General features: G+C 53.5%; 5 protein-coding genes across 5 annotated transcripts; 2 read left to right on the forward strand and 3 right to left on the reverse strand.

Moving 5' to 3' along the window:
* Positions 1-1,068: 1,068 nt before the first annotated feature.
* On the forward strand, positions 1,069-4,471 carry BBK36DRAFT_59863 (guanine-nucleotide dissociation stimulator; the record flags this gene model as incomplete). Its single annotated transcript, XM_024898334.1, has 7 exons — positions 1,069-1,554; positions 1,631-2,176; positions 2,229-2,471; positions 2,535-2,721; positions 2,787-3,528; positions 3,613-4,000; positions 4,118-4,471. The coding sequence occupies 7 exons, from the start codon at positions 1,069-1,071 to the stop codon at positions 4,469-4,471; spliced, it is 2,946 nt and encodes a 981-aa protein (XP_024746484.1).
* Positions 4,472-6,439: 1,968 nt separating this feature from the next.
* On the reverse strand, positions 6,440-6,833 carry BBK36DRAFT_1127670 (mitochondrial ribosomal protein 10; the record flags this gene model as incomplete). The annotated part of the gene is made up of 2 exons (XM_024891539.1): positions 6,440-6,606; positions 6,722-6,833. The coding sequence occupies 2 exons, from the start codon at positions 6,831-6,833 to the stop codon at positions 6,440-6,442; spliced, it is 279 nt and encodes a 92-aa protein (XP_024746485.1).
* Positions 6,834-7,956: 1,123 nt separating this feature from the next.
* On the reverse strand, positions 7,957-11,058 carry BBK36DRAFT_1127695 (OPT-domain-containing protein; the record flags this gene model as incomplete). Its single annotated transcript, XM_024891541.1, has 3 exons — positions 7,957-8,160; positions 8,217-10,535; positions 10,948-11,058. The coding sequence occupies 3 exons, from the start codon at positions 11,056-11,058 to the stop codon at positions 7,957-7,959; spliced, it is 2,634 nt and encodes an 877-aa protein (XP_024746486.1).
* A 3,053-nt stretch (positions 11,059-14,111) lies between these two features.
* On the reverse strand, positions 14,112-15,777 carry BBK36DRAFT_7775 (hypothetical protein; the record flags this gene model as incomplete). The annotated part of the gene is made up of 8 exons (XM_024898550.1): positions 14,112-14,258; positions 14,301-14,422; positions 14,511-14,573; positions 14,647-14,841; positions 14,950-15,196; positions 15,270-15,337; positions 15,436-15,472; positions 15,571-15,777. The coding sequence occupies 8 exons, from the start codon at positions 15,775-15,777 to the stop codon at positions 14,112-14,114; spliced, it is 1,086 nt and encodes a 361-aa protein (XP_024746487.1).
* Positions 15,778-18,968: 3,191 nt separating this feature from the next.
* BBK36DRAFT_1171968 (hypothetical protein) lies at positions 18,969-20,268 on the forward strand (the record flags this gene model as incomplete). The annotated part of the gene is made up of 3 exons (XM_024895652.1): positions 18,969-19,045; positions 19,198-19,576; positions 19,657-20,268. 3 exons carry the CDS (start codon positions 18,969-18,971, stop codon positions 20,266-20,268), a joined length of 1,068 nt encoding a protein of 355 aa, XP_024746488.1.
* Positions 20,269-21,414: the final 1,146 nt, after the last annotated feature.

A 21,414-nucleotide genomic window follows, 5' to 3' on the forward strand; every position in this document is an offset into this window, starting at 1 on the left:
GCTCCTCGTGCACACTGGACAGCATCCCCGCACACCGACTGCATAATATCCGACCGGCAGATCGCAAGACTGCTGCTAACAAACGACCATCGCCGCCCTCCAGAGCCACAGCCAGGGGTGGCGCCTCTTCGATAATACCCGTCTGCTTCTGCATCCTGACACTGTCCAACCCCCACCCGCATTTCAAAGCCGTCTCGACAACTGGAGACTGGCGCCGTGCGCGACACTGAATCGCTTCGCCTGCAACGAGCCGCTGCGAATAGAGTAGAGAAAAGAAGAAGAGAAGAGAAGAGAGAGTAGACGACCCGTTCGTTAGACGCCGCAGGCCTAGAGAAGAGATAGAGCGTATAGACTGCGAGCCGAATCACGCACCCCCGACTCGACTGATACGACAACACACACACGCACACAATCACGCTCACACGCACACGTCGTTCGATCGTCGCCGGCAAATCGCAATTCCAAAACCACCTACCTCTCTCGACAGCCTCGTCAAGACTCGAAACGCAGCCTCCCCGTAGCCGGCCAACCTGAACTACGGCTCGTGAGGCTCTCCTCCCCACGTCTCGCCCGCCACCAGACCAGCTGCCGCTACAAGAGACTCGCTCCCCTGGCACCCGCTGGACGCAGGACCGAGAGGTCGCAAGACAGCTGCAGGCAACAACAGCAACAACAGCAGCAGCAGCAGCAGCAACAGCAGCAATCCGTCGAGACAAGGCCCCTTCGCGTTAAATGACGTGAATCCGTGCTCGCTCAGGATCCGCAGCCCACGGACAGTCTTCCGCAAGAAACTCGTTCGCTAAACCCCCGCCTTCGGCCTGGGACACCCCCCCTGTTTGTCTCCTCTTGTCTGGCTGTCTCTCACCTTCGAACCCCGTCCCCGACTTTCTCACGCTCGTCGTCCCTGACCTCGACCTTCCGCCCTCGCCCTCGCCCTCGACCACTGCCAGCTGCAGGCCCGGATGGAGTAGAGAGGTCATGGCCCATGCACCCCTGCTCAGAACCAACACGGCCCCGGTCTTCCAGTCTCATCCCAACGGCGTGGGCACTCTGCCACCGCAACAAAGTATGAGCAGCAGTGCGCCGCGCACTAGCCAGCTGTCTGGATCAACCTATGCTGGATCTTCAACGTCGCTCACCACCCTCAACAGCGACATGACTGTCGTCGCCAATGGCCCGGTTGTGGCCACGAGCAACATCATCAACCAGAAGGCCGACGCCTCGCGATCCCTCTACCAGATATGCATCTCTCTCAAGCAGCGCCTGGCCCAGGTGCCGGGCTTCGAGCCCTTCCTCGAGAACCTCGACCCGACCGATCCAGTTGACCCCCTCTGGAACCTCTTCCGCTCCGGCTATCCTCTCCTGCTCATCTACAACTCGCTCCAGCCGGCCGAGCCGCTGAGCGTCGACGATGCCAATGCCTCCGACTCCAAAAAGTCCAAGATTGCCATTTTCAAGTTTGTCCAGGCCTGCATGAAGGAGCTCCAGGTGCCGCCCTCCGACAGCTTCGTGATTACGGATCTGATGGGCAACGACACGAGCGGTTTCGTCAAGGTAAACACGCGCTGCTGGTGCTTTTGCACTTCTTTTTTTTTTTTATACTTTGTGCTGACGTCTTCTTGTCTTTCAGGTTACTCAAGTCGTTAACTACGTCCTGGACCTCGCGGAACAGCGCGGGCATCTCCTTCAGCTGCAGCCGTATCCCGATGGCGGGCCCGTCGAGGCCGGCGACGGCCCAAAGATGACCTATCGAGACCACGTCGTCAAGGAGCTTGTCGACACCGAACGCAAATATGTTCAGGACTTGGAGAACCTGCACGACCTGAAAAAGGCCCTGGAGCAGAAGGGCGTGATTCCCGGCGACGTCGTCCACCAGATCTTCCTCAACATCAATTCCATCCTGGACTTTCAGCGCCGCTTCCTGATCCGAGTCGAGACCACCAACTCTATGCCTGCCGCCACCCAGCGATGGGGCCAGCCGTTTGTCACGCACGAGGAGTTCTTCAGCATTTACCAGCCCTTCATTGCCAACCAGCGAAAAGCGGCGCAGGTCGCCAAAGAAGTTTTTGACCAGATCCAGCAGTCCGACCACCCTGTCGCCGCTGACTTCAACACACTGGACGGTTTCCTGCTGAAGCCCATGCAGCGACTGGTCAAGTATCCGCTGCTGCTCAAGGTACGTGACTTGGATCATCTGCGCCGCTTTCCTATGCTAACTGTATGTCCAGGATCTTGCCAAGAAGACGGAAGAGCAGGAGACAAAGGAGGATCTTCTCGCCGGCTGCGAGGCTGCCGAGCGCGTTCTTCAGAAAGCAAACGAGGCCGTTAACCGCGACCTTCTCGATGATGCGCTGGAAGAACTCATTGTCCGAGTCGACGACTGGAAATCGCACAAGATCGAATCGTTTGGAAAGCTGCTATTGCACGGTATTTACGGCGTCATCACTGGCAAGAGTGAGCAAGAGAAGGACGTACGTACAGCCGCGGTTCCTCATCCCTTGATTGTATTGGCAGAGAGCTAACGCAGCCTACAGTATGAGATCTACCTCTTCGAATGCATCTTGCTGTGCTGCAAGGAAATATCGCCAAACAAGAGCAAGGACAAGAAGGACAAGGCCCGACAGCAAGGCCCAAAGACGAAGAATAAGAATGCTAAGTTGCAACTCAAGGGCAGAATCTTCATGACCAACGTCACCGACGTCGTGTCATTGTCAAAGCCTGGTTCGTGACTACCCTCGCCTCTTTGCTACGGCACTCGCTGACATTTACTCCCTTCCCGGCTTCAGGCTCCCATAGCGTTCAGATCTGGTGGAAGGGCGACCCGGGGGTTGAGAATTTCACCATCAAGTTCCTCACTGAGGAGATGATGAAGAAGTGGGCCAACGGCCTGGAGACGCAGCGTAAGGAGAATGCGCCCCGGCTGGCCTCAAGCCCAGCAGACGACCCAACCGACTTTGCTTGGACGCGAGACAATGCCGGCGGGCTTGAGAACCCTTATCTGCAGCAGGAAGACGATGATGATGACGACATTGGACCCGCGACCGCTCCCGCCCAGTTCCCGATGCCGGCGTCTTCGTTCGGAGGAGCGATCCCCCGTACTGCTTCGAGCACCAACCTGAGAGAGTTGAGGCAGCGCTCGGTAACGGCAGAGACGTCCGCGACTCTGGCCAGCATCGCGAGGGCCCCTCCGCCGCGATTCCCGATGCCGATGCCACCACCGCCCCCGGTAGCTCCGCTTAGTCTACAGACCGCAAGCAGCATGTCCATTCCCTCGCCGGGAATCCGCGGAGGAGACAGCTACTTCTCCCCCATTGGTGACTCGCCTGCATCTTCTCGAACCAGCACGACCAGCGGCATGTTCCCGCCGACCAGCTACCCGTTCCCCAAGGCAGGGACGCCCCAGCCCGGATGGGACGAGAACAATCGCTACACCGCACCGGCGATGCCCCGTGCCCCGTCTCGGGACGGTACACCCCCCAACGCCTATCCGAATGGGCGAAATCCTCGTGGGCCCTCTCTTCCTCCCATGTCGACCCAGGGCAACAATAACAACAACAACCTCAACGCCCTCAATGCTCTGAACAACTTCAATAATCTCAGCCTCAAGGACAGCAACGCTGCTGCTGCTGCCGCCGCCGCCGCTGCCGCCAACGGATCGCAAAGGAGCCGCTCGTACAGCACACCCGATGTGAATGCCCAGGGCCAGCGTCGCCAGCCCAGCCAGAGCAACATTCCCGCCGTCCCCGGCATTCCCGCACATCTCCACCATCCCGCCCACGACAGCTCCATCCCGAGATCTCAGACCGGCTCCCCTCGAAACGATGCGCCAGGACGGACGAATACGCAGAGCCCCGGCGCTCAAGGCATACGGGTGCACAAGCACTCTCACTCGGGCAGTATGGGCGGTACCATGGCCCAATTCCCTACCCAACCCATCTATCCTCGACAGAACACGCCAGGACCCGCGATTGGCGCCAACGGAACGGCGGGCTCAAGGACCGTATCGCCCTCCGCCGCCCTCTCTCAAGGCATGCTTGCCCATCATGGCATGATTCCGCAGGGCATGATGCCTTCGACTATGGGCGCAGGAATACCGAACATGCCGGGCATGCCACAGAACCCAACTCAGAGCAGTTCGCTCACGAGCCCCGACGTGGCCATGCCGACGCAGCTCAAGGTCCGTGTCACTTGCGACACTGGAAACTACGTCACGCTTGTTGTAGCCTTCAACATTACGTACCAGTCCCTCGTTGATCGGATCGATGCCAAGCTAGCGAGGTTCACGAGCAGCAGCATTGCGCAGGGCCAGTTGAAGCTACGCTACCAGGACGAGGACGAGGACTTTGTCACCATCGAGAGCGACGACGACATTCAGATTGCTTTTATGGAGTTCCGAGACGGCATGAAGAACGCGTTCAACCCTGGCGTAGGAGAGATAGAGCTCTTCTGCGTCGGCGAAATGGCGCCTTGAGCCGAGATCGCGCTTCAAGCATTTCCCTCTGGAACAACGTGCGCCCCCCCTTTTATTATCTACCTATTGACGGAGCAACTGCCGGGACCGGAAACATACTTTATCCACAGGCTGCCAAAGAGCATTCGCGTGGTTTTGGTGTATAAAGCCATTGCATAGCCCAGTCCTATTTTCTGTTTCTTTTTTCATTTCTTTTTACCTTAGAGAGGCACGAGTTGCCATCATATTGACGACGGTTCAAGGCCCCCAACAAAAGATACCTCATCATATAGACACGACACCACACGACATGTGCGATCATGACCAGTTTTACTTATTGAATTTATTATCCTGACACTTCCCACTTTGGTCATTCCTTCGCACTATTCTCCCCGTTGCCGATGGCCCCTTTTTATTCCTCCGTTTTGCAAACCGCAACCGCTAGGCTTGAGCTTTTGAAGAAGAGAAGAGGCAAACTGAAGCAAAAACATGCAAAGATTGGCTTATTTCATGGAAGTTGCAACCTCCTTTACAACACCGCCGGCATTTGTTACAAGATGCATCAGAACAGAGTTAGCGAGAACAAGCTATACTGGACGGTGTTTCACCGATACGCTCCCTCTACCTTTCCTTACCATTTCTCTGTTTTCTTCTCTTTACTCTTACTATTATCTGGGAATACACCATGTTGAGTTGAGAATAACAGAAGTATCGATATTCCCTGTTTTTTACCATCATTTTCTGTTTATCTTGGGATTATAAGGCGCTAGTGGAACAAAGACGGGAGGACTCTAAGAAGAACAAGAGAAAGGCCATTCGCTTTTTCATCTGCCGGCTTTCTTTCTCCTCTCCACCTCTCCTATCCCTTCTTCTTTACCCCTTTCCTTTCCTTGTTGGGCGGGTGACTTATTCTTTTTTGTTTGCCCTTGTTTCATGCGCGCTTTCGTTTTGGACCTTCTTGTTGGTTAGTATCAAAGTTTCTTGAGTTTTTTTTTTATTCTTGCTTTTTTGTCCTGCTTTTCCAGTTGAGATGATGGGGGCGTCTTTTTCCCGTTGGATGTGTTTTTTTGGTGACTAGGTAGTATTGGATAGACTGAGGGGAGGACAGTGCAAACAGAGATGGTTGATGGGATGTGTTGCTTGTTCCTTCGCTGCTTTGCCATGTGAATGTATTCTGTGAGGCGATGCTGTGTGAGCTCGTCAAGTATTATACTTCAGTCCGGACATGGGATATATCGTAACTTGTACTTGAGTTAAGGCACCAGTTAGACTGCCTTTCCTCCCTACACGATAAACAGTTTGTGGGAAGATGTTGATCATTCTCAAAAGGTCTTTGATTACATCTACTATTCATACACGACAACACTCCATCCCCCCTATAGTCCCCCCGCCCTCTTCCCACCTTGCTCTTTTAGATCAAACACACCCCCGTTTGTACATTGTATGTTGTATATAGACACTCCTCTTTGTCCAGAAAGTCCGTGAGATTGTACATTCTTAACTTTGTACTCTTGATATCGCCAAGCGTTTCTTTTCCCAATTGCCTCAACGCCTTTTGTGAAAACAGACTCCCTCTCCTTTTGGCCCTGCTTGCTTGCTTTTTTCCCCTCCCAACTTTCCGGCGTCGTCATGCTTCGCTTCGCATCGTCCAGATTTTTTTTTGTCCGCTGGCGTGCTGTGCTGCGATATTCCGTGCGCACCATGTTTTCCGGCGACACCTTTCCCGCCCATTGTTCGAGAGAAAGCGCTGCTCTTCCATCCTCATTCGAAAACTTCGGTCCCGTTTCTACTCGCTCTCCTCCAGATCGTGCTTCCAGGTCAAAGCTTCGGTTCAAGCGCACGTATACCGACGGCTGAATCCCCGGGTTCCGCCATCTCTTTCTCATACAAAAGGTCTCTTGCTCTTGCAGCAGAAACCCTTTCCTCCCCCAACCCAAAAGCCTTTCTTTGCTCGTTCCAGGTACCATGATTCGGTTTTCTGCGTCTTTTTTACCTCTGCTTCTTCGGACTGGTGACGTACTTCTGCATCCGCGACAAGTGGTAGTTAATCGTGTTCGCGGGCGCAGGCGGAGGCGGCGGGCCATCCATGCACTTGCGCAGCTGGTTCTCGATGGCGGCGCATCCGGCGGCGTTGTATCCTGCTGAGGCCCAGCATGCTAATCACACCCACGTACACGTAGATTAGCAAACTTGCTCTTTTCTGTTTTCTGTTCTATTTCCTTTTCATAATCTCTTGGGAGGGAGATCAGGAGGACCAAATGGGGAACATACCGAGGACGCTGGACATGATGGCGATGCAAGGGTTTTCGGGCTGTCGCTTGGGATTGTGGACGCGCAGCGTTTTGAGCGGGGGGAGACGGATTGCCTTGGCGCCCCCGGACATGTTGGGCAGTTTGAGTTGCTTTTTTCCCTAAAAGACAAAAAGAGGAATCCTGAGAGGAATTGGGCGAGGTGTTGCTGATGGGCTTTTGGCGTTGGGTGGTTTGGCGACTTTTTTGGAGATGTCGATCGTGAGCAGGTGTTGAAGCTTCAAGTTTGGGGAGGTGGGGTGTCACGGGAGTGGGCACGTGATACTCTTTGGACGTTGAAGTAATGTTCGGTACGGGTTTGGATCTGTTCTTGTATAAAGCCGTGATTTGCCCTTTTTTCCTGCTTTTTCTGATGATTTAGTTCTTAAAAGTCAATTGTTCTTGCGTCCTGCTCAATCAGGTACATTGATTATGCTAGGGTACATATCTGTCGGCGAGGAATGATTTGCGGCCTTGTCACTGTCACTTCTCTGTGGCCCAGTCTTGAACTCGGTGCCCGCCTACTAGGTATTAACCTACAGGGAGCATCGCGATGGCTCCTTTCCAGCTGGGCGTCTCTTGATTTCGCTCCAATCTGCCTGTCCATGGAAGAACAGTCAAGATCATAGCTCTGCACTCCCTCATCGATGCTTGATACCTTCTAGATGAGCCTCCAGTCGTGTACTCAAGCGTCCTCTTCGACACTCCATTGCCCCAATAGATGAGCTTTATGGCTTCAAGACGACATAGAGAGCGCATCTCTACCAAACACATCTCACTGATGCAACATCGCAAGTGATTGAAACTGTATTTCTAGCATCGATCCGTCGTCCAACCTACACTGTACCCAAACTCCATCATAGCCCATGTCTCGCGCTGTAGGCGCGCATTGATACACATTTCTATTTCGCCCGGGCATCTTCTCGCAGAAGCGTCGTTTCAGTCGTCTCGTTCCCATCAGTTCAACATAGGGGTATAACTCATCCCGTATCCTTCCAACATGGCATAACCAGAAATAAGCAAGAAATTGAAGCATGTGAAAACAAAAGATATGAAAATGTTGACCAGACCAACATGCTTTGTAACAGTTCCCGCCATGTGATGCTTCTCCCAAACTCCACTGATAACTCCGACGCCGAGTGTCAAACAGCTATGCACTCGTACGAAGATGAGTGAGAAAAACCAAAGCAAACCAAATACACAATCGCACCATTTTAATCAGTCGAATGTGCCAATCCGTGGCCCAAAGTACTCGCCCGGCGCAAGATGCTTCAGTGTGCACGCCTGGCCCTCGCAGCCCATGTCAGACGCCATGTTCCCCCACCAGTGGAACTCAACGTCGGTGTATTGCAGGGCAAAGAAGATGATGATGCCCGAGATGGCGATGCCGCACGACCAGGCCGCTGAGAGAACAAAGTTGTACTGCCTTCCGTTAGTAACCGGAACCCGTTGTGTGGAGTTGACAGAGAGCTGCTTACCTTGGACCAAAAGGACACAAACCGAGTCTTGAGGTAGACCCAGGAGATCCATGCAATCGGCACAGACGGCCACACGTACGACATGTTATACGGCGCCCACACAATTCCGCCGTACATGATGGCCACGGGGTGGATCTGTCGCGTCCAGGTCCACTGGGGAAACTTCCTGTTCAGCCCCCAGAAGAAGACAACCACAAGAATGCCCAGCGGAAATCCGACCAAAATCTCCGTGTACTGTCCGGAGTGGCCAAAGATCTTCTGCGGACCAACCGTTCCCCAAAGGACAGAGGCAGTGAAGAACGTGTTGACGCCGGGGCAGGTGAGCTTGAACTGGGCATCGGGCGTGCAGACGCCGTCAATGCCCTTCATCTGGAAGTTGAGAACGCCGGTGCAGATGACGGTGCTGATAAAGGTGGCAATGATCTGCGCGATGAAGGTGTGGCGAGGGGGGATCTTGACGTAGTGGGCGAGCTTGAGATCGTTGCAGAACCACACGGCGTGTGCGCAGGTGACATAGCCAAACGACTTGAAGTAGTTCATGGCCAGCGCGTTGCCGTCGACCCAGGATCCGCCAATGAACTCGGCCAGCACGTTGAGGGTGACCTCGATGCCCGTCATGGCCTTAATGATGCCCACGGGAATGACAAAGACGATGCAGAGCGCCAGGCCGTAAAACACAACGCCGGGAGACGTATTCGTATCCCACCCGGCTATGCCAGCGATACCTAATGCAATGGCAACTAAGAGACAGATCAAGTACCACCACTCTGGCACCTCAGGGTATGCCTTCATCAGCCGGTTGTGGACGTCGAGGATCTTTTCGTCCTTGATCGGGCTGGTCTTCTTGCGGAAGCTGGCAAAGAGGGACTTGAAGCCCATGAGGATCTCGTGGCGGTGGTAGAGAACGGCATAGGTCAGCGTCGAGGTGTAAATCGCGAAGAAGAACATGTAAATGACAATGTTGCCGGCACTCAGAAAGGGCGGCGAGTATGTCTTGTACTCTGTGCCGTTGAACAGCCCCCGGTCGTCGACGGCGCGGCTAATGTTGTACAGCTTGCCAAAGTGGTCGAATACCCGGTTGCTGTTAATGGGAAGATAGCCGGTGTCGTATACGTTGCTGTACCAGAAGGCCAGCACCACCCAGAAGGAGACGAAGACGCCAAAGAATCGGTTCAGCGTGCTGTAAAAAGGAACCATGAGGGGGTCGGCCGAGTCCCACAGCAAGACGTTCCAGTCAAAGGTCGGGAATGGGTTGACGCCCAGGCCATGGTTGATGCCCGTGATGACGTTGAGGTCGCGATTGTGGGGGGCGATCCAGGTTAACCAGTTGAACCTGGACAAGGCAGTGAAGATGTAGTTGGGGAACCAGAACCAGACGAACATGGCGCCAAACATGATGTAGAAGAACTTGATACGAGAAATCTTCCACTTCTTGCCAAAGGGGCCCTCAACCGGGGCATTGGCCTCGTTGTGGAAGGCCTTGTTGAGGGCAATAGTCACCAGAGAGGCCGGCCACACGCAGTACGACGGATAGACCAGGAAGCGGCGACAGATGCCCGCCATGCCGTATCCGATAAAGTTGGTGGCCAGGGCAATGAGAAGCTGGTAGGCCACATGGGACGCATAGGGCTGGTTAAAATACTGGGGCAGATACTGGACCCAGATGATGTTGTTCGTGTAGGGTGTGTTGTATGCCACGTTCGCCATGATAGTGATGAGCATGTGTTCCTTTTTCGAGAAGGGCCCGGGGTTGAGGGAGTGGTATGTGCCAAAAAAGGTGAAGCCGATGTCCGGCAGCCAGTTCTCGCAGGCCTTGCCCACGGGGTAGGACAGCAGCTGGGCGACGTTGGCCATGACGCGGATGGCAGGTTGGCGAATGTCGAACAATTGGTTGATAAAGGCCAGCAGGCAGCTAAAGGCCAGGCCAATGGCCCAGCTGCGGATGGTTGAGCAGGGCGTTGTGGGATCGTCCTTGTTGCTGACGACGGCGCGCACCTCGGCGTACGGGCTGTTGCTGGTGACGAGGGCGGCTTCTAGCTTCATTTCCTGGATCAAGTGCTGGTGCTTCTCGGGGTTCGAGAAGACGGACTCGTTTTCAAGAAAGGCCTTGATCTTGTGGATGATGATGGACGGGAAGTTGTGATCCTTTTCGTGGACGCGGTAGACTCTAGTCATGATGTCGCGGACTTCCTGGAGGGTGAATCGGGAGGCGAGCTCCTGGGCCTCGAGCAGGTCATCTTCGGTGACGTTGAGGTCGTGCTCGGTGGTGTTTTGCGGCGAGCAGTAGTCGCGATCGTCTTCGTCGTAGGAAAAGGGCTCCTGAAAAGGGCGGGCACGAAAGAGTCAGCGCCGAGTCGCAATTCATCGAGGAAGCTGAATGGAGCAGAAGTTTTCATGTGAGGCCATTCAGGCAAAAAACAGGCAAAGATACCGAGGGGGGGAGGGGGGGTTGAGGGAGATGTTGAAGAACAACGTCGGGAGAAGCAAGGCGGAAGTATCAAGAGCGAACAGAGGCGAACGATGGTGCTACTGCAATCGTTGAACCCGTAGCCACTCGTCTCATTGTTCCATCTCCAAACCCTGGCGGTGATGCTTTACTGCGTCTCGACTTGAGATACAGCCCACGCCGCGGAGACAACAGCAAAGCACCACTGCCGCCACCACCACCAACATGAATATAGCCGGCGCAAAGCAGAAACAAGCGGAATTGCCGTTGCTGAGGCGTCCTTACCGAATCAACGTCCTTGATCGTGTCGTCAACGATGGACGGGCGAGAGGCATTGGGCGACATCTCGGCCACCCCGCCAGTGGCAGCGGCCTTCTCGTCGTCGCTCATGACCATCGATCAGACAGGGAGGAGCCCGAGCCGGAAGAGCGACGAGGCGGAACGACGCTCTTCGCTCTCAGTCTCTCGATTCGGGAAGGGAGAGAGAGAGGGAGGAGGGGCGACGTTGGAGGCCGGCGAGGCCAGTCGGACAGTGCAACGAGGCAGCGGAGGGGAAATGGCCGGCCGAGGCTGAAGAGATTGATGGCTGGCTGAGGAAGAGACAAGAGGGAGGGAAGAAAAAAAGAAAAAGACGAGATGCAAGGCAAGGCGGACGAAAAGACGCCAACGCAGACGCAGGGACGGGATGGCGGCGTCTGGGGGGAGTGCGGGCGCTGCCTTAGCGGGCTCGGGGGCCCTTTCGGGGGGGTTCTGGGGGACTTCTGGGGCTGTTCCAGCGGCTGCCGTCCACTGAGGGCGCTGGAGGCTCTGGGTCTACAGGCGGTGGCAGGTACTCCGCAGGTACTGCAGCCAGCCGGGCGACCTGGGCCGTACCTTGGGCCGCGGTAATGGCTGGAGAACAGAGGGGAAGACTTGGACGAGATGCTCCGGAGCGACCAAGTCTTCGGGTCGCAATCTGGGACCGGCGGTACCTGGGCGGTACTTTCTTCTGGTAGCCGAAGCCCTCCAACCTGGAAACCTGCAACCTCAGGTTGGCGAACGGCGCACTTGGCATTGCAACGCTTCTCGGATACATTGCGAAAGGCCCTTTCATGCGAGTGGATGCAAGTATCGCGACTGTCACACTCGAGAGCTGCTGCGCCTCAATGGCTGGATGGAGGCGGTAGACGGTACTTGTGTCGCAGCATCAGGCGGCGCCTATCTCTCCGCTCTGATCGAAGATCCGTGGAGGTTGCGGATACAAGACACATCCCGGGGCCATCGCTTTTGGTGCGGCATCGTGGAAGTTGACAGCCATCGACCAGACAGGAATACAACTCAGCGCCTTATTATAGGTACCTATGCTGCCACTTCTATCTTCTCATCTGAAGGTGCCAGCCATCAGCTCTACTTCTCGACTGCGTGAATCTACTACTGTCGCTGACTCTCTCTCCAGCTCAAGCTCAGGCTTTGGGGTGTGGATGCAGGCCTTCTTGCTACTGACATTCTCACATGTCGATACATGATGCCTCATGTTCTACTTTTCCCTTGTCCCAACCGTTTCCCATTTCCTGCTGTGCGGCCCCAAAGTCTCCGTCGTTTGTGCTGCTCCTCAACGGCAAAATCGGCTTCCTGTCCGCTCATCCCTAGTGGCGAGTTCGTCCGTCACGCCGCTCGCCGGCCGTCCGTCTCTCCACTGGCCAACACGGCGGCATCAAGAGCGTTGCATCGTCCTTTTTCAGCTGCATGCCTAGTTTGCTAGTTTTCATGTTGTCATACACACATGCACGTCTCTACGATGAATAGCTACTGACGCAACTTTGAGGATAGACACTGTCTGCAGACTTGTTTGGCGGTATCAGCTTACAGTCTTCTTCATCTGCGGACTACCAAGTATGGACAATACTAGCACAAACGACCTCGCGCCTCGCCCTCACAGCAGCACGCTTCTAGCGGCTCTTTTCGAAGTCTATCCGCAGTCCCTGCTCGCAAACTTGGACACTAACGGGGCTGCTAATCGGCACACGGCAACCATGGCTCGTGGCTCGTCGTCGAGGTCCCACTGGATGGCTGGCGATCGGCTTAGACGGCACGCGAGAGCAGCTTCAAGGTCAGCTTTTTCCCATCAGTCATCGGCTTACTGGCGAATAGAAAAGCAGCGTCGGCGTTTGAAGCTTTGCTCGACAAACAGCTGCGGGCTGCTGGAGCTGCTGGAGCTGCCCGAATGCCAGAAAGAGTCATGCAGAGTTACGAACTCGTCCGGATGCATACATACGAGATACGAGTACAGGACAGTCTACTAGGGACCGCGGCCATGAGGTAAAAATGGCGGAGAGGCATCTTTGTGCTTCGTACTCCGTACCAGGTGCCACAAGCGTCATGTCAGCCCGTGGTGGTGGCTCATGCATTTATCTGGCCCGTATGGTAGGGCAGCGATGCTGCGGCACACGGTCTGTTTCTCGACATTCATTTGCTCTCTCCGCATGAAGCTGCATCTGTTAATCAACTCGATGGTCCTCCGGCTCTCGCTGCTGTCGCCAAGGACTTGATAAAAGGACCCTGAGCAACTGCCGCCGTGGTCCCAGCACTCGGTAGTGACGGCTCCATATCTATTGCACTATCGGCCTGCTCGTTCGAGAGACGAGGGACACACTCAACTCCACTGCCGATTCCGAACCGTGGCCATTCAGGTCGCTGGCATCCTGGCGGTTGGTCACGTCGTCGGGCGGGATTCGGCATGGCAGCCTCCATTCCAGCGGCCAGTCCATGCGACGTCCAACTCATGCATTTGATGCTACAGACCGTGCTTGGCTTATGACTTGAACTTCGTTCTCGGCCATGTACAGTACCATCGCTCATCACGTTTACAGGCGATTATGCATACACCCTCACTCAGAGAAACACCTTTGCTCTATCTGACCGACGTGCGTCCTCCGCCAACCCGAAAAGTAGAGAGATGGGCAAAATACTTCCCCAGCTTCTCCATGTTTATCTCAAGATTGTCTCCACCCTATCGCCTTGGCATCACCTCCCTGATGACGCGTTCCCCTGGTTTCCAGTTCTTTCTCAACAATGAAGGTGATAATATGTGTAGTCGGAACAATTCTATCGACCACCAGCTGTTTGTCCTTTGAAAATGGTGGGGAGTACCGAAGGACTTTACGTCCTTGTTGAGTGCACGAGGAAACAGCTCGGATTCAACCTGGATACATATAGGTGGGAGACAGCAAACTATGTCCTTGCCTGGCCGCACAAGTTGCATTCGATACAAGATCATAGCGACAGTCTGCGGCTCTTCTGTGGCTCAGATCAGTGCGACGAACCAAGGAAGCCATCAAGTGGCCTTTCTGATAAATCGAAAACGTGGAGGGCGTTCTACTTCTGCTGATGGAGAACATCTGCTCGAAACTGATTATGTCTCGGAGGCTCACATCTTCAAAGCCAACCCGAGGAGTTGACCAGAGATGAAATTATGAAGGTATCGAATTATGGACATGCTCCCACGGACGGTCGCCGACAGGAGCTTCCTTCTGGCCATGGTCCTCGCGGACCACATGCGCGCTGAATCTCCGCGTCATCTTGATGCCGTCAAACATGAGCTCCTCCACGCTGTCGCCCTCGGCATCACGGCGGCTGATCCGCGCTCATGCGCTGCTTACACGGCCATGCGATCCGATGGTAAACGTCTGGCCAGACTTGCTCGTGATTGCGGTGTCTTCTCCCCCGAGACCGAGAAATCGAAGCAACTGCCTCGTGATGGGAACCCAGACGATCGGGAGGCCTACAATCATCTTTCGATTAACACTGAAGTAGAGGTATACAGAGGAGAGCACTCATGGTGGTTGGTTGGGCTCAAGGGCTGGGCGTACAAGCACACATAATGCCGACATTGGTCTCGACAAACGTCCAGCTGTTTGATACGGCCTGGTAGTCTGTCTCTTCATCAGCATGCGCAAATAGGGGTATAGCTAAGGGGGGGCCTGTAAACAGTCGTTGGGGACTGACAAGTCTGATCCGAAGCCGTCGTCTGCGGCGACACGGTAATCATTCGAATAACCGTGCAAGCAATGACAAACACCCCGAGGCTAAACAGAGCGCAGAATAGCAGTTTCCTTGCCAGCGGCAACTGAAGTCGTCGGATCTCGTTGACCGGCAGCCCGATAATCAGCATGTCCGTCACAATGTTCAAGACAGACGTCGCTTTTTTTTTTTTTTTTTTCCCAACAGTCAGCGCGAGGGCCAATACACAAACAAAACGCAAAAGAGGGACAACTACCAAAAACTTTTCTGGTTGAAATCAAAACTTACAATACCAGATGCTGATGGAGTTGACGCAGACGCCGGGCAAGGTCTTGCGCCAGGACTTTTCGATGGGCTTGCAGGCAAAGACTGTCAGCAGCACGGCGGCCAGCGTGTAGGCGACGGTGATGGCCATGACGCTGATGACGGCGATGCGGAACTTGCGGCCGGGGAAGATGCGCAGGTATAGCATGCCGAGGGACGTCTTGGTGAGGCAGGTCGCGACCTTGTAGAGGATCTGGGCGGCAAAGAACCACTGTTGCTGTCAGAGTCTCGACGTTCTTTCTTAGTTGTTGCTCGTTCTCGGGAGGGGTTTGCCGACGGTGTACCTTGAAGGCGAGGACTTTGTGGTCTTGGTTGATCTCGCCACTGTGAAGACCGAATCCGTTCCCAGCTTCTGTTGAGATTTCTTGATGTTAGCCATGAGAGCCAATGGTGACCCTTTTGGGGCCTGCGACTGCAATAAAGCGGAACAGCGACATTGCCGAAACGAACCTCCATTGTAAGCAACTGTCATGCAAACAGAAAGGGTCTATCAAACACAAAGGCCAAACGGGCAACATGAAGTCAGTCTCTTCATCTGGACAATACATGCAAGCAGTATGTGAACAAAGGACAAGGCATCCATACCAGCGACGCCACAATCAAGGCATCGTCGGCCCCAAACGCCTTGGTGTGGAAGTATCTCGTTAACATCCTCAGGACAACAAAGAAGCCAGCCAAACACACAAAGATGATGGAGAGGTGGGCGAGGTTCTCGCCTCGCGGATTTGGGTCCCCATCATCAATGGCATCACGCCTGCCCAACATCAGCCCGTCGATATCGATATCGATCATGGCATGCGAGACGGTGCGTGCTCCGGGAGAAGAATGTCGGGGGAGGGGTGATGTATCACGAAGACGCAAATCATGGCATGTTTCTCTCTCCTCCTTTTCCTTGTCTCCTCGCGACGACAACAAGGGGGACACGTGTGGCTTATACATGTGATTATGGCCTGCTCTGAATATTATCCACGTTCCTCTTCCGGATGCCGAGCTGTCGGCACTCGGGCCTGTCAACGAGGGATTCGATTCCCCGTCGTTACATTTGCTCTCTGATAGGCTGGCGGAGCCCGGAAGGCAAAACTAATCCCCTTCCACGGTCCCCTGCGTCGTTGGCTGGTGGTTGGTTCGCTACATGCAATTATACCTGTGGGCGACTGCTTCGAAGCGCTGCTGCTACATCCGCTCAGAGTTCGAAAAATCTCGAGGCCCCGTGCCATAAAGTCGTATTGGCGAACGGCTGTTTTCCGTCTGTTGTTACTACAATACGACTATGCGAGCCACGCGAGTCTACTGTTACTTCTCACAACGGAGCAGCTGTCTGTCCGCGGAATGTAACACGATTTCCCTACAATCAAAAGATCCCGAAGGCCACCCTACGGGTTGATCAGTCGCTGGGCTCAGCAGCCCGATACAACTCAACCCGACGGGTAGTGTTTTGGAATGTCTGTTGATGCTTTTGTCGAAGAAGAGAAAGTGGGATATGCGAATATGGTTGTTATGTGTGTAGTCTCTTCCTCTTACACTTGCTAAGTATGCCAAGTTACCGGAAGTGTTTTCCGTATACGAGCGCCTACCTGCTGAAGCAAGCATGCACCCCAGTTCCTCGGTTCTCGCTGAACCCTAGCGAGGAGTCGAGCTGCTATCATCAGCTGTGGGCTTTGCTCTTGGCCACGTACTAGTATGTAGTCTTGAAGGAGCCTGGAATTGGCGATACGGCCCGAACCGAGGCCCCCAGCTTCCTCCTCTGGACGATTGTCCTAGTCCTGCACTTAAGTAATTCCCTTTCCTGGATATTGTATTTGAAGCATTCAATGCAAAAGCGAAGAATCGGAACTTTTTTAAAAGCTTCATTAACCGAGCAATACGAAGGACGCGAGGGAGTTGAAGCTAGTATAACGGAATGAAAGGGAATGGCCTGTTCTTTTCTGTCCCCTCCTGGCAGTTCGAGAGAAGCTACGGAAGTACATATGCATCTCCAGAACCAACAGAACGAAAAGTTCCCTCCAGGCGTCTGCTAGGAGTAATAATCACCGGGATTTCTCGCCGGCGGGCCAACGATGTAACCTCCGTAGGGGTCCCCTAAAATGCCTGACTGAATCCTTCGGCCCTCTTGCCCGGGTAAATCGGGATGGGATGTCATGGTACAGATAGAATAACCAAGCAAAGGTGCTGGCGGACAGACTTAAAAAGATCGGCCATCTGCCGCTGGGAAACGTCCTCCTCGCTGCAATAGTCCCTCGCTTGTTTACACTGAGCTGTTGGCTCTATCTTCTTGGTATAGGATAGGACGGGCTTTGCTTCCTGGCTGGGTTAGACGAGCAACAAGGGCAGATGAGCGACGAATATGCCATTCCATCTCGACTTGAACCTTCGTTTATTGCGCGTCCATTAGAATGAGGGTCAGGAAAGCAGGCATGGGTAATATGGCTCGGGCCTTGCCGGAAAGTTTGGAGACAGCTATCTCTCTCTCGACAGTCATCGCAAAGAGAAGGCTACGCATTGCAGGCTGGGCAGATATCCAGCTTGCCGCCTCGAGATCAGCTCGCAAGCGATAGCTGCTCCTCAAATCTGTCTTTCCGGACGACATTTCGAATATCCGTGTTAGTGGAACATGATGCGTTTTACGTCCCTGTGAAGCCAACAGAACCATGAAATACGAGTGGCGTATAAGTCCAATTCGAGGCAAAAAGGTGGCTAAGCTATTTGGTCTCAATGCTGGTTTGTTCAGTCGGTTGGAACATGCTGAGCGATTGGCTTCAGTCGTTAGGCTTCAAATACATAGAGGACTGGTGAGGCCTACGAAGATGCATCTGGCTAGATAGCGGGTATTCCAGCCGTGACGTGGAATCACCAGTATTCCGACTCTTGAGGAGCTTCAGACATTTTTTCAGCATTATGACATCCGCTCAGCGCATAGAAGAGGTTGCCAAATTGGTTAATATTGGTTGTTAGCCATCAACTATAGCCGACTACTCTCCACCAAGACAGAGGGTGCTGGGGATGGAGGACAACGGCTCGGCACAGTTGAGCAGCTTGATACCTAGTCAAAGCAGCTTCTCTCAACTGTATTTATTCCCATGGTCGAAGTCAAGGAGCTGGGGCTGCTAGATGCTCGGCTTGATGAAGCAATTACAATAAGCGGTGAGCTCCGGTGAAGCTATTAGTTGAGACAGACTGGGGAATACTTTCAGTACAGACGGGGGGATCTTAGATGCTTCACTGACGATATTGTCATGATCATGTCAGCATTTTCACGTCGACGGGATAAGGCTGGCCCGTCTGTTTACCTGACAAAAGGATCTTCACTGCCTGGATCCACCAGTTCGTTGACATACATGACAATCTTCTAATTTGATGGATTGTGTTCTGCGTTATGGAAGACGACAATGACCTTACATATAATCGGCCGTACTGTAGAGGCAGCAAACTGTCTCCTGCAGCTCCGAGCTGCAAGCACAAGTTCACGATGCCGAATCCCGCCACTAATACCTCGAATTGGTCCGCTTTCGTCCAGGCACCCCAGCCAGAGGGTCAAGCAAGGTGGCACCAACGGCATTCACCCAACTGAGGGTGACATTCTCGCAAACAGAACCAAAGCAGAGCAAGCAAGGGGGCTTTTTCTTCACCTCTGCTGCTCCTCCGTTCCCTAGTTTAATTCGAGCGGCTCCTCACAGCTGCTGGTCAATCCTTAGCAGCAATATCAACTGCATTCCCCGCATGCTTGTCCTGCCAATACTTTACTTCACATGGATTAGTATGACGAGAAGGACATGGGAATCGAATTCAATTATCCCGAACTGCAAGATGAGCCGTCGCAAGTAGATTGTGGATACTGGGAAGAGAGGAATCGCGACATATATCTGCGTCACCAAGCACCATCCCTTCGCAATGAAGCCTGGATCGATGGAAAAGTAGACGGACAAGAGGTCCCAGAGAAACAACTTCTCTTCCACTTTTCCTTCGGGTCCTTCTGAGGTGGAACAATGCAGTCGCGTTCTCTCGTGCTGGCTGGCCTCGCGGCTTGCGCTCAAGCTCTCGACACGGTTCAATATGGCGCCTTGTGAGTCTTGTTTCTTTCCGCCGCGGAGCTCCCATGATGCTGTTATTCCTCTTCGTCTTCCCGCATTTATGTTTCTCATCTCCCTCCATCTCTATAGCCGTACCAGCACCCGTCCTTAACGTCTGTCCACTAACAAGTCTCACACTCCTCAGCTTGGCCACGGCCACCTACTCAGTCGCTAACCAGCTCGGCTTCTTCACCGAAAATAGCCTCAACGTTGTCTACAACCAGGTCCCCAACAGCACCGCCGCCTTCGCGTCCATCCTCAGCGGCGAATATGACATCCTGACGGCGACGGTGGACAATGCGCTCAACTACCGCTTCAACCAGAACCAGGAGGTGACTGTACTTGGCCAGTTGGATCAAGGGCCAGATCTTGTGCTTGCGTCAATTCCGTCCATCACCAGCATCGACCAGCTGAGGGGGAAGCCAATTATTGTCGATTCACCGCTGAGCGGATATGCATATCTGCTGCAGGATGTTCTGGCAACTAACGGCTTGACGCTGGCTAACAATGATTACTACTTCATGGTGAGTTGAAAGAGAATTGGAGATGGTCAAGGGAGGCAACACTATCCTCAACGGCATATAGCTAATCGGTAACCTTACAGACCGTCGGTGGAACTCCCCAGCGATACTCAGCTCTCGTCAACGAGGTTCTCCCCAACGGAACCGCCGTCTACGCCACCATCCTCACCTATCCCTTCACCGTCGAGGGCCAAAACCTCCCTTCAGGCCAAGCCCCCACCATCCTCGCCCGCATCTCGGACGTCGTTGCCCCCGTCACCTCGAGCGCCTTCACCATCCGAGAGTCGTCCCTGGCGAGCACATCGGAAACCGCCCTCCTGACCCGCTTCATGACCTCCATGTACGCCGCCAACAAGTTCCTGCTCAACCCCAAGAACAAGGCGTGCTCCGTCCAGGCCCTCGTGAAGCAGCTTGGTGTCTCGCAGGATGTTGCCGCGCAGGAGTATGCTTCTGCTGTCAACACGTTGTCTGGAGAGGTTTCGCCGCCGCTCAATGACTTCACCGTCAGCCAGACGGGCATTATGAACGATGTCCAGATCAGGCTCCAGTTTGGCGGCTTCAGTACCCCTGCGGATTTCAACTTTACGGCTGCTTTGGTTCCGGGCACGGGACAGCTCATTGATTACTCTGTCAAGGATGCTGCCGTTGCGCAGTACCAGAAGAATCCCTTGAAGGGCAACTGCACTCTTGCTTGAAGGTGAAGATGAAGAGAGTATAATGTGATGCCTGGGCCCTTCTTCTTACGCTTCAATTAGAGTTATATAACTTCATAGACAGTCACTTACGCCATTTGTCGTAAGCTACAAAGCTCGATATAACAGTCTACGCCCGTCTGGTTCTTTGTTATCGAGCGGTAAGTGAAGCCAATGATGAAATTCTTCTCTAGGAGGTAATGTACATGGATTTTTGTGCGAGAGGCATGCACTTGATGACAATGCATTGCGGTAGCATCTTGATTGGTGATCCTAATAGCGAATAACTGTTAGAGCCTTCAACAACTCTACATGCTTGCACTCTGACGATCGCATGTCGCTCAGGTGTTTCATTCGTTGCCAGTCGCTCTGAGGAATGGATAATCGAAGACCCTTCGCATTGAGACCAGAAACTCCAGGAATGGAGATTTCATAGAATAGTTGTACTCAATGGTAAAAGAAGATAATTAACCCTTCTAATACACCATATTCCGTGCGCTAAAAAGGCCAACATCACAACAAGTCAAGCTCGGCTGGCCCTTTATTGTTATCTAGTAGATGATGCTAATGACGGAACTTGTACTCCAGGTGAAGGTGTACACGACACCTTTCAGTTCCTGGCAAAACATACCCCTTTCCGTAGCAATATAGTGCGGCGACATGTCGATTGGTGATCTGGGCAGTGGGAAGACATTGAGTCTTCATCAACTCTCTCTGCCTACACTTCGAGAATTGCGATTTTGTTGGCCAACAAATGCTTCGCTGATTTGATAGTCGAAGACTCTTTGCACCGGCCCCAGCAACTTCAGAAATGGAGACTCTATGAAAGATCTGTAGTCGATGTCAAACGCAGGTGATATCAAGCGTCGAGCGAGTATCACTTATATGCCCTTTTAATTTCCCATGGCGAACTGTCTGGGCCCAATATACGGCGTTGAAGCAGGAGGAATGAGAGTTGGGATGCTTTCGACAAGCTTTAGCAAGTCGGCCGTGTAATGTTGAAAGCAACACACTTTACTGCGTTTCTGGTACAAAACTTAAAGCAGATCTCCATGTGGAAGTGAGCTTTTCGTTGAGTGAGTTGAACGGTCAGATCTCTGCTGAATACTTCTTCGGTCAAGCAGTTCTGGGAGATGTCTCGATGCTATC

Source organism: Trichoderma citrinoviride (assembly GCF_003025115.1).
Source record: "Trichoderma citrinoviride strain TUCIM 6016 unplaced genomic scaffold BBK36scaffold_14, whole genome shotgun sequence".
Lineage (NCBI taxonomy): Eukaryota > Fungi > Ascomycota > Sordariomycetes > Hypocreales > Hypocreaceae > Trichoderma > Trichoderma citrinoviride.